At 34.1% G+C, this 16,035-nt stretch overlaps 1 protein-coding gene across 1 annotated transcript; it reads left to right on the top strand.

Moving 5' to 3' along the window:
* The first annotated feature begins 7,412 nt into the window (after nucleotides 1–7,412).
* LOC8286528 lies at nucleotides 7,413–13,138 on the top strand. Its single transcript, XM_002515750.3, has 3 exons — nucleotides 7,413–8,907; nucleotides 10,667–11,106; nucleotides 11,309–13,138. Exons 1-3 carry the CDS (start codon nucleotides 7,492–7,494, stop codon nucleotides 12,792–12,794), a joined length of 3,342 nt encoding a protein of 1,113 aa, XP_002515796.2. The 5' UTR covers nucleotides 7,413–7,491; the 3' UTR covers nucleotides 12,795–13,138.
* The last annotated feature ends 2,897 nt before the right edge of the window (nucleotides 13,139–16,035 follow it).

Below are 16,035 nucleotides of genomic sequence, written 5' to 3'. Positions count from 1 at the left end.
TTTTTGTCTTTGTGTGAGTCGGAAATAGTGAAGTTTGGGGACCCGACTCCTATTGTTTGAATCGTTAAGTATTTGAAGTGTTCTTCTGGCAGGTCCTGGACCCGTTTTTACGGGGGGTAATGTTCGTGTTGTAGGGGAGGTTCTGCCGGATTTTCGGTAGAATTCTCCCGAGTCGAGATTCTTAGACAGTCACCCTGTGAGTCTAGACCTAGGATTAATGATCGATTGTTTGGCTTTGATAACTGTCTGTTCGGCTCGCTCCAACCGAGGCACCGGAGCGAGCTAGGAGGTCGCCCAATCCTCGTGAGTTAAAGTCATTTAATCTTTCATACTGCTAGTCCGATTTTAATATGCTATTTAGAATTTGTGCTTAATATGATTATTAGTATCGCAAAATAAATGATTTCACTTGATTATTAATATTTGAAATAATATAAATATTATTATTATTATGTTATAATAAGATAAACGTTATTATTTTTCTCCTCACAAATTGCACGTTGTTTTACCTTAGATCTTTAATCTTTATTTCGATATGTGTTGGTTGAGTTCATCAGATAATGATATTTATTAAATGGATGATTGTGTCTTGGGAAACGTGGCTTGTAGAACATGCCGCCTGATAGGTTAAATTAGGACCGTGTGCACACCGGTAATGATCATGGACATGTAATAAGATATTTATGGGTTTGCCCTGGTCGAGCATGGCTCTTTGGGCTGATTTGTGTAAATTGCCGGAGGTAAGGTCCCTGGTCGAGCATTGCTCTGGTAGCCGGCTTATTTGGATACTTAAGTGACTGACCGGAGGTAAGGTCCCTGGTCGAGCATTGCTCTCGGCCAGTCTTATTGGATTAAGAGAGCCGAATGGCTACTAGATTTCTTATTTGGATACTTAAGTGACTGACCGGAGGTAAGGTCCCCGGTCAAGCATTGCTCTCGGGCTGCCTTATTGGATTAAGAGAGCCAGAATGGCTGTTAGAATTTGGGGTTAGGGTTCTACTTAGCCACATGTCCCGTGAAAGTAAAAATGTCTTTATTTATTTACACTCTCTCCTTTTATCATTTTATTATTATGGTGTATGATTTTATATTATGATTGCAATTATATTCAGAAATTGGTATATTATTTTGAATAATTAATATATCATGTGAAGGTTGCAATAGTCCTTAGATTATTTGATTTTAACTCACTCTCGAGACTGACAGTCTCATTTTTACTGTTTTTCAGATTCGTGACTGTTAGTCCTCTCGCGACTCTTATTCAGTAACCCGACTCCTTCATCATCGGGTGATGTATTTGATTTGGTATGTAAATTGGTAAATCTTAGATTCTCCGCAGTAGTAATCAGTAGATGTATCAGTTGTAAATTTTCTGAGTTTCAGGTCTCGCCTAGTTTTTCTGGCAGACCGAAGTATTTATGTAGAATGTAGCTATTAAGATAATTTGTGGTTTTAATAATATTAATTTGAGATGAGATTTGTTTAAATCAGTGAGTGTCAGGCTTACTACGGGTTTCGGTGGCCTTAAGCCTACCCATTCCCTAGTGCCGGTCACAGGCCCACGGGTGGGGTCGTGACAGAAGATGAGAGCTTAAGTGTGGGGTGATTTTATATGCATTATTTTACACATGTTTATATGCCCAATTACTTTCATTTTTGTGCATAGTTATCTTGTTTTGTGCTAGAATCACTTGTGTTTTGGTTCATTTCATGTTTCAGGTGATCATCGATGGACATTATCAATAGCCGAGGGAGATACGTGCAAATATGGACCAAAATCCATCAAAATTGAGCAAGGGCTACCATTTCAAGGTTGAGCACGGCCTGGACTCTAGCTGCGCTGAACCATCAACATTTGACCCTCAAAAGTGTCCTTTAGGCACGATTTCCAAGGCCACCACGACCTCCATCACAACACGTGGTGGCTCAGTACCGGCGAGGGCACTGTCAGGGAGAAGACCTAATTTTTGGGACTCGAAGGTCCAGCACGGGCTTGACCACGGCCGTGTTGGGACAATTATAGAGGCAAAATCAAATTATTTTGCTAGGGTTCGATTTTCTAACTTGAGATTTCACAAACACGCACGAGCCGCCCTTTTCCAAACTTCAATATTCGACTTTGAGAGACTATTTCGCATATTGAAGGATGGATTCTAGTGGTTTAAGAATCACATTGAAGATCAAGAGTAGATTTGGAGACATTCAAGAGGCAGTTTGAGGTTCATTATTCAGATTTGGGGATTTAGGGTTGTTCATTTGACTTGAAAAATAAGGGTGCACATGTTTTCAATTTGCTTTTCTGTATTTGTTTCTTACTTTGTGTTATTTATTAGCATGAGTAGCTAGAACTGTTGAACCCATTGGGGTCCTTTGTTTTTGCATTGCATTTAATGTTTATGAGATTTTGATTATTAATGCTTGTATTTTTCTTACTTTCATTATTAATAAGAAATCACATTATTCATGAGACATTGTGAATTTTGATGTTCAGATTGCTTTATGTAATTGAGAAGTTCATTTAGTAATTGGAAATTTGAATAACAAGACTGGTTAATGATCACTTAGGGATAAGGGTAATTAACTAGACGGATTAAGAATTAACAACTCTTAATAGCAGTGAATTTAATCTTAAGGTTAACCTAAAATCAATCGTTAGGAAGAGATTCCATCGTTTAGGTTCTTAGGTTTAGGGATTTGATGTTCTCAAGAGGGAAATCAAATCAAATTCAATTTAGAATCCGCTCACGGGTAATCACAATTGGTAATCAATATAATCTCTACCTTCACTAAGATCCAACTAGCTTAGGTCCCCTTGGGTTTACTTTTTCCCTTTGATTGTTTCACTAAATCTTTGCAGACTGTTTGACATTTAGTTAATCACTTAGCTTGCATCTAGTCATAGAATAGTAACTTCATCGATTTTGTTAAGGTTATATAACATAAGACGCTGTAGTAGTTCTAGGATCACCCTTTCCCGAGAATACGATATTGATACTTGCCATTAGTGCTATTCTGCATCGATAGGTTCATTGCCTTAGATTGTAGCTATACAAATAGCTTATCAAGCATGAACCATCTCAACGAGGTTGCCGGCCCGAGTACAGGCCCGGCTCATCACACTGCTGGATCGAGGTCGGCCATCAACCATCGGTACGCACTAGTAAGAATGAAAATTATGTACTTTATTTACAAGAGTTGATTAAATTTATAATAGATAATAATGATCTTTAATCTAATCATCTTTTTTTGTTCAGGTCAGGGAGTTGGCTCGCCAGTCTTACTGCCTTTGAGCTATTCCACCGGTTGCACAGCAAGACCGACGACCAATTTATCAACAACAAGTCCCAGCTTATCGTTGTAAGTTACTTATAACATATTAAAAAATTTCAATTAATATTCCTACTGTTTCAATTTTATATGAAAATTAATTTTAATTTCTGTCTATTACAAGACACTGTTGAAGCACATGAAGCTGCGGCATCTCAGCCTGGCGAGAATTCTTCTAATCCTCTACCGGTTGACATGTCGTAGCTATTCATCGATGTCGTCAGTAAGAAGAAGAAGTACCGCATATATGGGTTGGGCTCAGAGGCGCCCACCTTCACCTAGCTTCGTAGCTCTAGTAGCTCCAACAGTATTGCCTCTGATTACTCGCTGGAGGTGCTCATACGCGAGATATGAGCAGAGCTAGATCAGGAGTACGATGCTCGCATGGCAGATCTCGAGCGAACGATGCAGCACATGGTTCACATGTTTAGTATTGGCTTCGTTCCATCACTTGCACCTACTCCAGCCGGTGCATCTGCAACTATTATCCCGAATCCTCTGGCTCAAAACCACGGCGAATCCTCCTCGTCAACTACCTCTGATTAGAGAATTTTATGTTTATACTTTACTTTCTTATTTATTTGTACAGTATTTTGACTTCGTATTTTTTTTTATATAATTATTTTTTTATTTTTCAATTTCAATTTCTTATTACTATTTCAATTTTTGAAATATGCTAATTAATCTACAATTTAAAAATACTAATTAATTTAAAAAAATTATTTCATGCATTTGCCGAGGGATTCGCGACGGCTATAAATAAATATTTTAAAAATAAAAATATAGCGATGGTTTAATGACGATCCCTAAATATAAAAAAATAAAAAATGACAATATTTACCAATGGATTAGTGACGAGTATTAAAATATACCGACGGTAAAAACCGTCGGTAAAATGGTGCAACGACGCCTTTCTACGTACACTTTTAACGATGCCTAACTTCGGCTATAACGATGGTAGTTGCCGTCGCACATATATTGACGGGTATTGTAGGCGTCATTAGAGATGTAACGGTGCATTTTTTATCGATGAGCGTCAGGCATCGCAAACCCATCGGTAAAACTTTTTAGTGACAGTTTTAACACTTACACTAATAGATTTGTCCGTCGCTAAACACTGTTTTTTGTAGTGTAAGAATACTTGAAGTATGTAGCTCAAAACTACGAGAAATGTATTCAATTAAGCTATAAAAATCCTCGTATTGATTAAAATAATCTAGAGGAATATGGTATAATCGCCTAAGTAAATATTTTTTGAAGAAATGATATACTAACAATTCAATTTGTCCTTATGTTTTCATTAAGAAAATAAATTATGGTTTGTTATAATTGCAGTTTATGTTGATGATTTAAACATAATTGGAACTCTTGCAGAGTTAACAGAAATAGTAACTTATTTAAAAAATAAATGTGAAATGAAAGATTTGGGACGAATAAAATTTTATCTTGGCCTGTAGATCGAATATTTATCTGGAGTGATTTTTATTCATCAGTCAGCTTATATTGAAAAGATATTAAAACGTTTTAATATGGATAAATATTATCCAATGAGTTCTCCCATAATTGTTAGACACCTAGATGTAAAAAGGACCTTTTTCGTCTTTGAGAAGATGAAATAGAAATACTTAAACTAGAAGTATCATATTTTAGTGTTATTGGAGCATTAATGTATCTTGTTAATTGTACAAGACCTGATATAATATTTTCTGTGAATTTGTTAGCAAGATATAGTTCCTTACCAACTCGAAGATAATGGAATAGTATGAAATGAGTTTTTTTTTTGTTATTTACGTGGTACATCAGATTATGTTTATTTTATCCACAAGACTCAAAGTCAGAATTAATTGGATATGCAGATGCTGGATGTTTATATGATCCATATAAAGCTCGATCACAAATGGGTTACTTGTTTACATATGGTGGCATTGCTATATTTTAGCGCTCTACTAAGCAAACTCTAACTACCACATCATCTAATTATGTTGAAATATTGGCCATGCACGAAGCTAGTAGAGAATACATATGGTTGAGATCCATGATCCAACATATCAAAAAAACATGTCATCTCCTATTTAATAAAGAAAGTCCAACAGTGTTGTATGAAAATAATGCTGCTTGTATTGCATAATTCAAATGATGATACATCAAAAGAGATAAAACCAAATACATTTCGCCAAAGCTCCTTTTTCACACATGAATTTCAAAAGCAAAGAGTTTTAGATGTTCATCAAGTTCACTCTATTGATAATTTGGCAGATTTACTTCCTACAACAATATTTGAGTAGTTTGTGAATAAAATTTGCATGCACCAACTAAGAGATTTTTGTTAGAAGTCATGTGTTCATGAGGATGAGATTTTGATGCATTGTACTCTTTTTTCCTTAGCTTATTGTCCTATTGGATTTTCTTAGCATGATTTTTAACGAGACAATCTTATGACGCAAGCTTCTATATGAATAATATACTATCTTTCCTTTATTAAGATTTTTTTCCCACATGATTTTTTTAGTAAGGTTTTGATAATGTATATTTATTGTAATAGACATCTAGATGGAGTGTTATGATAATATTAAAGTATTTTAGTTATATTGGACGTCTATCATTATATCAATGGATAAATTTTCTTATATAAATAGAATTTTATCTCTATAACTCTTTAACCTATAAATGAGTGTTACAATCAATGGAATGCGACATATATTCATTCTCTTTTCTCGTCTCTCTTTATTTTTTTATTCTTATTCTTTATTTTATAATATCATGTTATTTTTTAATTTACTAAACTATAGAAAATTGACTTAAAAACTAACTTTTTACTTGAAATTGAACCATGTCGAAATAATTTTGTTAGAATATATTTAAGATAGAATGCAAAGAGGGATAATAGGTGTAAATAAGTATAATATTATAATTAAAAAATAATTCTTTAATTGATAAAATAATTATTCAGCTATGAGAATAGAAAATATTAAAAAATCTAATCAAAAATTAAAATTATAAAGAAAAGTTTGAAAAAAAAACCATTAGATACTTAAAATTTATAATTAAGGTGTTGATTATTGGAATACAAAACTTTTAAAAAATTAAAATAAAAATTATAAATAAGAATTCAAAAAAGTATAGAAATTTGAAATAATTAAATATCTTAATTAAGGTTGCAAGTTATAACATGATACTTTTTAAAATAGTAGAAAAATATGTTGAAATATATTAATTTTCTAAATATTTGTAAAAGATTAATTTAGAAATCATACGAGATGCCATGTAGGATGGAGAAAAATAGTACTAAAATATTGTTCTATTTATATAAAAATTAAGTCTATTAATAAAATCTTTTTACTTGAAATTAAATTATGTCAAAATAATTTTTATTAAAAATAATTTCAATGAAATATATATAAAATAGAATGAAAAGAAAGATAAAAGATATAAATGAATACAAATATGGCAATTAATTAATAGAATAAATATTTTATTATAAAATTATAAAATTTAATCAGAATCTAAAATTATTTTTATTTATTAATTAATTTTATTAATGTATAAATTAATACTATCAAATATAATTTATATTACTATTTCTAAAATTTATTTTTTATATACTCAGATTTTAATTTAAATATAGTATTAAAATATAATCTAAAATATAACTTTTTAAACTAAAACTATTATTTAACTAAAAATAAATTTATTAATTAATATCATATCAAAATATAATTAATATATTATTTTTAAAAAATTAGTAGTTTTATTTAATTAAAAATTATTTATTAATTTAAATAATATTAAAATATAATATATTATTATTTTTTAAATTTAGAGTCTATATTAAATTAAAAATGTGACTTATTAATTAATAGTGCAATGAAAATTATAAAATTATATATAAATTTAAATTTTATTATTAAAAATAAATTTATATATTAAAATAAAATTTTAAATATTAAATATTAAAAATATTTAAATATCAAAAATTAATATAAATAAATGTCATATGATTGAGATAAAATAATCTTTTATATATATATATTTATTTATTTATTTTACAGATATGTGAAATTTTGTGAAATTATTTAACAAATTTGAGATATTACAATTCATCTGGTTCTTTTCATTTATACTTCTTTCCTAAAATGCTATAGTGGCCGCACCACCGTTGAAGCCATGGCCGATAAGCCACCACCGTTGAAGCCACCGTCTACGCCCCAGGAGTGGGAAGCTCTAATCGAAGACTTCCAGAACGGCCACCAAAAATGGCCATCGTTATCATCAACACTCCTCGATTACTCTCTCTGTTCTCTCTTGAAAAAAGACTTCCTTTTCAAGATCCCTCTCCTTCTATTCCTCGAACAGTTCTCAGAAACGTTTTTCACTACCGAAGCTCACTTAACCCGTCTCTTAGAAACCCTAAGATCCACAATCCAATCACCTGTCGACGGAATCACTGTCACTTTTCAATTAAAAGAACAATTCATGATCTCCACCACTTCCATGTTCATCTCCATCGACGCGCTCAACAATTTCCACGCGCGTTATGTTGAGAGTTTAATTGAGCTGCTTTTGACTGTGATTCATCGCCCAAACCACGGACTTGACAGGCAAACACGCGCTATTGCTTGCGAGTGTTTGCGCGAGTTGGAGAAGAATTACCCTTGTTTGCTTTCGAATATTGCTGGTCATTTATGGAGTTTGTGTCAGAGTGAAAGAACTCATGCTTGTCAGTCTTATATCCTGTTGTTCACTATGGTTATTTTTAATATTGTTGATAGAAAGTTAAATGTTTCAATTTTAAATACTTCTTTGCCTTTGATTCCATTTAATGTGCCTCAATCTATTACGGGTTCGGGTTTTAATTACAAGGAGTTAAGGAGGGCACTTGCGTTTTTGTTGGAATCGCCTCAAGTTTTAACCCCATTTGGGACAATTGAGTTTATGCAAATGATAGTGCCGATGGCTTTAGCTTTGGAATTGCAGGTGTCGTTGTTGAAAGTTCAATTCTTTGGATTGATTTATTCGTTTGATCCTTTGCTTTGTCACCTTGTTTTGGTTATGTTTTCTAAATTTCTGGATGCTTTTGATGGTCAAGAGGGAGAGATAGTTAAGCGATTAATGCTTATTTCCAAGGAAACACAGCATTATTTGGTTTTCCGATTGCTTTCCCTTCATTGGTTGATGGGTTTGTTGAGTAGATTGGTACTAAGTAAAGAGGGTAAGAAATATAAATCCGTTGTCAAGATGGGTTTGAGATTCTATCCGGCTGTGTTTGATCCCCTTGCTTTGAAAGCATTGAAGCTTGATTTGCTTGCTTTTTTCTCAATATGTCTTGATATGTTGAAACTAGAAGGTCTTGATACTAATGAGGAAGGGGGTGCTGCTGCCAGTGCTGAGTCCATGGTTAAGCTGTTTGAAGATGGTCTGGTTTCTGTTTCAGCTTTTAAATGGCTAGCTCCCTCGAGCACTGAAACTGCTCTTGCTTTTCGTACCTTCCATAAGTTTTTGATAGGCGGTTCTTCTCATTCTGACACTGATCCTTCCACCACTAGAATCCTCATGAACGCTGTCATTTTTCACACTTTGCAGGTACTTCCTTTTCTCTAAAAATTAACTCTTTGCTCTCTCTTCTTCCTTTTGCCTTGTTTGTGCTTTTTTTTTTTTTTTTAATTTATTTATCTGTAACAGTGTATATGAAGGAAATTCAAAATTCAAAGATCATAATAGAAAGGTGGTCGTTGCTGATTTTGGACTATATCTTGGTTTTAGTGGTCAAAGAATTGGTTTACTATTTAGCATTGGAAGTTTGATTTATAGTGTCTATGAGCTTCTTTTTGAAAAACTATTTAGTATTTAAAGTTTGGTTTACAGTGACAATGAGTTTCTATTTGTTAAGAGGCATACTCATTCCGGGATAATACCACATTGTTTGTGTTGGATATGAGAATTGGCACAGAGAGATGATATGATACTTTGTGACTTCCAAATATATTAGATTATAATGTTGGAGTTAGAATGAAAAGAGATCTCATTAACCATCCCAAGCTCTAGTTCATGCAAGCATCATCCCAAGGGAATTACATTATAGAGGGTTTCTTTGAAAAGTGCTACTTTTTTACCTCTAGATTTCAGGAATGAGCTATTAATTTGAAATAGGCCCTACTGAAGATGTTGAGAGGAAAAAATGTCCACATTTTTTAATTTTCGCCGATGTGTCTTTGGTCTGATCCTACTAGAAAACTCTATCTCATGACATGAGATCATCTATTGTGGAACAGTTTCAGCAATGCTCTGCCAATGAAGCATGCTAATCATTATGCACTCGGTAATACATGGTTTAGATCAAGCTCTGTTATTTATTTATTTTCTTAAAATAGTTGTTCTGTTACATCATTTCAGCATTTATGGTGTTAGGACTTAGGACTGATGATTGTGCTTTGAAACTTTAGATTTGAGAATTTCAGCTTCATCAGTATGCATTATACTTGGCATTTTTTAAGCAGTGTGTTTTTCTTGTATAACTAACGAATAATTTGGCTGGATGTGCATCTCTGAAGGATATTCCATCATTTGCTGACGGTTCAACTATCAGCTAGGTATAATCATGAAGTTGTAATATGGTATTGTTCTTTTGCTAGTTTATGATGTAAGTTAAGAGAAAATTGTTGTCTATAAAAGTTAGCCACAAATAGAGAAAAAAAAAAAAAGAATCGATTTTAGCAAACTCCTGACTAAACTGTGGTTGAGGTGAATACAGATAGTTCGGAGAATTACTTCATTTATGGAAATGCTTATTTTTTCCAAAACCATGCTTTACAAACAAGATTAGCTTATAACTATTAGTCCTAGCCTTCTTCCAGTTTCTCTTTCTTGATAATCCTTGTAAGAAGAATTACAGTGTAGAGTATTCCACAGTAAAATTGGAATTTGCCATACTTTTCCTGGAATTAAGAATCTTGATTGAATTTTCTACTCAGGCTTTCTATTTGGGAGAGAGATTGATTTGAGTTTTCCTTTATAGACAAAAATGTAAACTGGAAGTGTTTGCTTAGGCAGAGAGATAGGGCGAGAAAAACTGTGAAGACAAGGAGCTGGCAGAATACATTATACACTGGAAGTTGTTTTCGCATTTCACCACTTGTGCCCCTTTTATGTAGTAAAACTTTCGAGCCATTAACTTACAGTGATAGTGAGTTTCGTTCTAGTGATCCATTCCTTGGCAGTATAAAGTATGACAATTGTAATAGTATTTTAAGTTTTTATTTTTCTCTTATATCTTTAATTTTTATGCTGCTCATATTCTTATTGCACTGTGATAGTGCTGATGTTCACAATTTCACTTGTCCAGGGGATGCTGGTGGGCATGACACTGGAATTTTTAAAATTGGTCCCTGTGGTTGTTTCTCTTATTGATCGTTTGTTAGGCTGCCAAAAGCACCGTTGGTTGGGAGAGCGTCTACTTCAGATGGCTGATGAATATTTGTTTCCAAAAGTCAAATTTGATTATACATTGATTTCTTATTTCCCAATATTTGATAGAATTGCTGAGAACAATGCAATACCTCCACGGAGGTTACTCGACTTGCTTACAAAGTTTATGGTTTTCCTTGTTGAGAAGCATGGCCCAGATACAGGACTGAAATCATGGTCTCAGGGAAGTAAAGTTCTTTGCATTTCCCGAACTATGATGATGCACCACTGTAGCTCTAGATTGTTCCTTGGATTATCTCGCCTTTTTGCATTCACTTGTCTGTACTTTCCTGATTTGGAGGTTCGAGATAATGCAAGGTGACTAAAACATGCTCACGTTAATTATTTTCTTGGATGCATTTGTTTCATTCCTTTTAATACTAGGTGAAGTTTAGCAGGGTTCCTTCTTTTGTTCGTTCTGCAAACCCACAATAGAGGACGGGCAAGAAGATATTACCTGTAAGTGATACTACCTGCAAGTGTTTCCTCTGATGTTCTTCATTAATTGTGCACTGTGTAGGATATACCTGCGGATGCTGATCTGTATACCAGGAGTGAAGCTCAAAGGGATACTGAGTTTAGGGGAGCAACTACTAAGCATTTCACCATCTACTCATTCCAGTTCTTTCTTCAATATTCTGTCTCCTCGACATTATCAGAGTTTCAAGAAATCTAGGAGTATCTCATCCTGCATTCATGTAGAGCGCGTGGTACCATTGCTTGTTAAGCAATCCTGGTCATTGTCTTTGTCACCTTTAGATATTGGGTGTAGTAAACCTACTTTTTTAGAGAGCGTAACAGATAGTGAGCCTCAGGTTGATATAGGGGAGCTAGATGTTAGTACAAATTTTCTGGCAACCGCGAAAACTGAAAGAACTAATCAGTTGCAGGAGCCTTTACGTGTAATGGATTCAAAAATTTCAGAGATTTTAGGGATACTAAGAAGGCACTTCTCATGTATTCCTGATTTTAGGCGGATGCCAGGGCTTAAGGTCAGCATATCTTGCACTTTGAGACTTGAATCTGAGCCTTTCATTCACTTATGGGGGGGTGGCTCTCCCACTAGTCGGCTGGAAGGAGTGGATGCCCTTCCTGCTTTATATGCAACTGTGCTCAAGTTTTCATCATCAGCACCTTATGGGTCCATTCCATCATATCATATACCATTTCTTCTTGGTGAACCCTCCAGGAACAATTATGCTGATACTCCAATAGATTCACTAGAAATTGTTCCTGTGGAAAATGGTTCTGGAGATGAGGAAGACTACTTAGCTCCTGTCAGAATTGATTTGGAACCGAGGGAACCTACACCTGGTCTGGTTGATGTTTTCATCGAAGCAAATGTAGAAAGTGGCCAAATAATCCACGGTCAGCTTCAAAGTATCACAGTAGGTATAGAGGACATGTTTCTCAAGGCTATTGTCCCATCTGACATCCCAGAAGATGCTGTACCTGCTTATTATTCAGGAGTATTTGATGCTCTTTGGGAGGCATGTGGTGCTTCTTCCAACATTGGGCGGGAGACATTTTTATTAAAAGGGGGCAAGGGCGTTGCAGCAATCAATGGGACCCGATCAGTGAAGCTTCTTGAAGTTCCTGCAGACTCTTTGATTCGTGCCACAGAGCAGCATTTGGCTCCCTTTGTTGTTTGTGTGATTGGAGAGCAGCTTGTTAACATGGTTAAGGATGGTGAAATCATAAAAAACATCATATGGAAGGATGCTGCATCAGATTCTTTTATTGATAGTACAGCAACAGTTGCAGATTTACACAGTGGTCCACTTCATCTTACATACTTTAATGATGAAGATGGGAGAGAAAGTCAGGTGAATGGCTATAAAAGAAACTTGGGTTGCTTTCTTGTTTTGGTATTTCTTCCACCAAGGTTCCATCTTCTTTTCCAAATGGAAGTCTCTGATCTTTCGACCCTAGTTCGAATTAGGACTGATCACTGGCCCTGCTTAGCTTATGTTGATGAATATTTGGAGGCTTTATTTTTGACATAGAGGTGAATCTCTTAATTTTGTCACATTACTTCTGCAAAGAGGATGTTGTCTCATCCAAAAGTCCTCTTTCCCTGCTGCTCATGCTGCAATTTGTTCTGATTCTTTCTCCAGATTATTTTGCACAAAAGGAGGGTAAATTTTTTGACACCCTCCGAAAAAAAAACTGCTGTGTAAATACCTCTGCAAGTGAATCCCCTCTTTTTGTATTCTTTTAATGTATCAGAAATGCATTTTGTTTTTATTTGGCATCTTCATTTTTTCGAGCAATCAGGCGTCTCTTTAGTTGATATGTGAGAATGTAAAGATAACTCGTTCAATATTGTATTGTTTTTATTACGGTGTTATTACTGCTGTTTATGATACTATTAACATATTTTATTTAGAGGTATCCGGAAATGACTTAGAAAGTGTATTTGCTTGTTCCAAAGAAGCTGAATCCAGACACAGAAAGCTAACCAATATTACTCGAGCAAGCAAGAATGACAGCATTTGAATTTAGGCAAAATACATAAATGGCCCCCTAAACTTATTGTTTTTTTAATTAGTCCCATAAATTCAATTTCAGTTCAATTGGGTTTGTGAACTTCAGGGGTTGTCTTAAACTCCTCATAGACGGGTGTTAAACTCGTACTCAGTCAAAAGCGCATTCTAATATTATTCAAGTATTGTTTAATATAGAATATTAATATTTTATGGAATAATTATAAATTTGGCGCCTGAAATTTTTAAAAACTAACAATCGAGTGTCCCTACCTCTATTAATGACAAAACAAGTGCTGCCACCGGATAATGAATAACAAGTTGGTGGTTTTTGTAGGTCGCCAATAGGTTGTTGTACATGTGAAAGAAAGAGAAAGAACTGTAGTTTACATATTTTGAAATGGACAATTACTGATGTGGAATTACTGCAAAACAGAAAGTAAATTAGGTTAAACTATTCTAACTAATCTAACTCTATTATTCTCTCTAATTCTCTTTCCTATTCTTCTTAATCATTTTTCAATCCTTTGTTTTTTGGAGGAAATGGATGAGGTTGGCGATCTTTGCTTATATGACAGGCACTGCGTTTTGAGGACTTCATGGACTAATCGAAATCCAGATAGAAGATTCATAGCTTGCGAGAGAGGGACAGGAAATGAAGGTTATGTATATTTCAGATGGGTTGATGCACCAATTTGCGAAAGGGCAAGGCAAATCATACTTGGATTACTTCAGAAGATTAATAAAGTTGAAGCTGAGAGGGATAGGAGTTTGAAGAGGGAAAAGTTGCTTTAGGCGTGGCTATCTTCTCGACTTTAATGTTTATATTCAAATGACAGTATTATGTGCGAAGAATTTTTTCTTTTGAAATTGTACCTTTATTGTTTTGCAGTAATGAAAGTATGTTTGATGAAATTCTATGGTTTATTTTCATTTTGGGTATGCTTTCACTTCTATTTGATGATTACTTACAAAATAATGGAACTATGAAGGATTTGTATTTGATGAAATGCCTGAGTGAAAAGATATCTATATGATACATGTGTTTATAAGCAAGTGTTAATATTAATATGTTAATCTCAATACAATATAAGCAAATATTTATGATATCAGATTTGCAAATAAGATGCTTTGTAGTATTGCAAATTATAATTAAATTAGACGATTGTTAACAATTTAGCAGCATAAGATAGCTACAATTGACTATTGGCATTTGTCCATACAAAAAAAACAAGTTAGAGCCAAGTTGTTTCAAAAGTTTAGACTAGAACTCGTCTCAAATGCAAAAAGTAACAAAAAAGGAACCAAAGTTTACAGAACTATGGACTGAATGTCAAATTTATTCTTTGTTGACAGATTCTTGAGTTAAAATAGAAGTTGTTGTTGATGGTCCTTCTTCATGCTTTGTCTTCTTCCTCTTTCTACTTGCTTCATTTGCAGTGTTGGATTTGCCATTTCTTTCCTTATCCTTTTCAACAGCTTTAGTTTTCTTCTTACATTTAGCAGACAATAAGAGGTGTCTATTAAGCTGCAAACACAATTGACATTACTTGTAATTGAGTTTCTGTCACAAATTATTTGCCCCACTTTTTAAACCTTTCCTTTTTTCTTGTTATAAAAGATGGCTCAGGTTCATTTCCTTCCCTTCGTTTCCCCTTGTTATAGATAATTCTCTATGAGCTTGTTTTAGGCTACATACATATGTTATAAGATATTATAGTTATCATAATTTAGTACAATATGCACTTATAATAAAAATATATATTTAAAATATGGAACTATACATTAATGGCCATATTTCTTGTGACTAGATTTATGAAGACACCATCACCTCTGGCAGATTGGACACCAAATGTGGGTATGTACTTTGAATTCTCAAACCTCTTTGTTGAATAGAAAGTAGATGCTTCTACCCTACTTGACTTGCCAAACCTCATATTAGTTGCATTATCATCCTGAACTTCATCTTGCACAACCTGTATTGCCTTTGTGACAGTTCCATCATATAGCATTCCATAATTGATAGCCATTTGAGGAGTATTAACTGGCTTAGGTGGTTGTTTCTTACCATGTCTTGCCTTCAAGTATAAAATTCAATAATCCTCTCAAAATTAATAAGGTAGTTGAAATAAAAAAAAAAACAGTTAAAGCTAGAGTCTTACTTGCAGCTTAGATGGTCTCACCATATGTGAGGTAGGCTACTCCTGCCCTTGAGGTTGTTGCCGTGAGGTAAGCTTCTCCTGCCCTTGAGCCTGTTGTTGCCTTTCTTTCAAGACTTGACAAGTTTTTTTGTTGTACCCTTTCTCAAAACATGCCCTACATGTCATATGATCCTACCTCTTCTTGACAATTTATGCCTACTAGATTGTTCTCCCTCTTCTTTTCTTGTAAGTTTAGCTGGTCTATTAGACATTTTTTTTAAAGAAGGGGGTTGTGGTGGATCAGTCCTAGTTTTTTCCCAAAACTTACAACTAGTAATTGGTTTTATCATGAAGAAATAAGCTTCTAAATACTTTTCCTTTCTATACAAATTATCTATATACACGTCTGGATCTTGATCAATATGAAGGATTGTATAAATTGCGTGGGGGCAAAGGATCTTTGTTAATTCCCATTTTCTACAAGGTCTTGTCAAGTCAACTACATAGGTGTCCCCTTTATATGCAACTTCAAAATCACTGTCTACATTCCAAATAATCTGATAATTCTCACTTTCTACATAACTATCATGTAATTTTTTCCTTATCCTATACCCAAACTC

This window comes from Ricinus communis, chromosome 4, assembly GCF_019578655.1.
Source record: "Ricinus communis isolate WT05 ecotype wild-type chromosome 4, ASM1957865v1, whole genome shotgun sequence".
NCBI lineage: Eukaryota > Viridiplantae > Streptophyta > Magnoliopsida > Malpighiales > Euphorbiaceae > Ricinus > Ricinus communis.
This window is presented reverse-complemented; position numbering and strand designations above follow the sequence as displayed.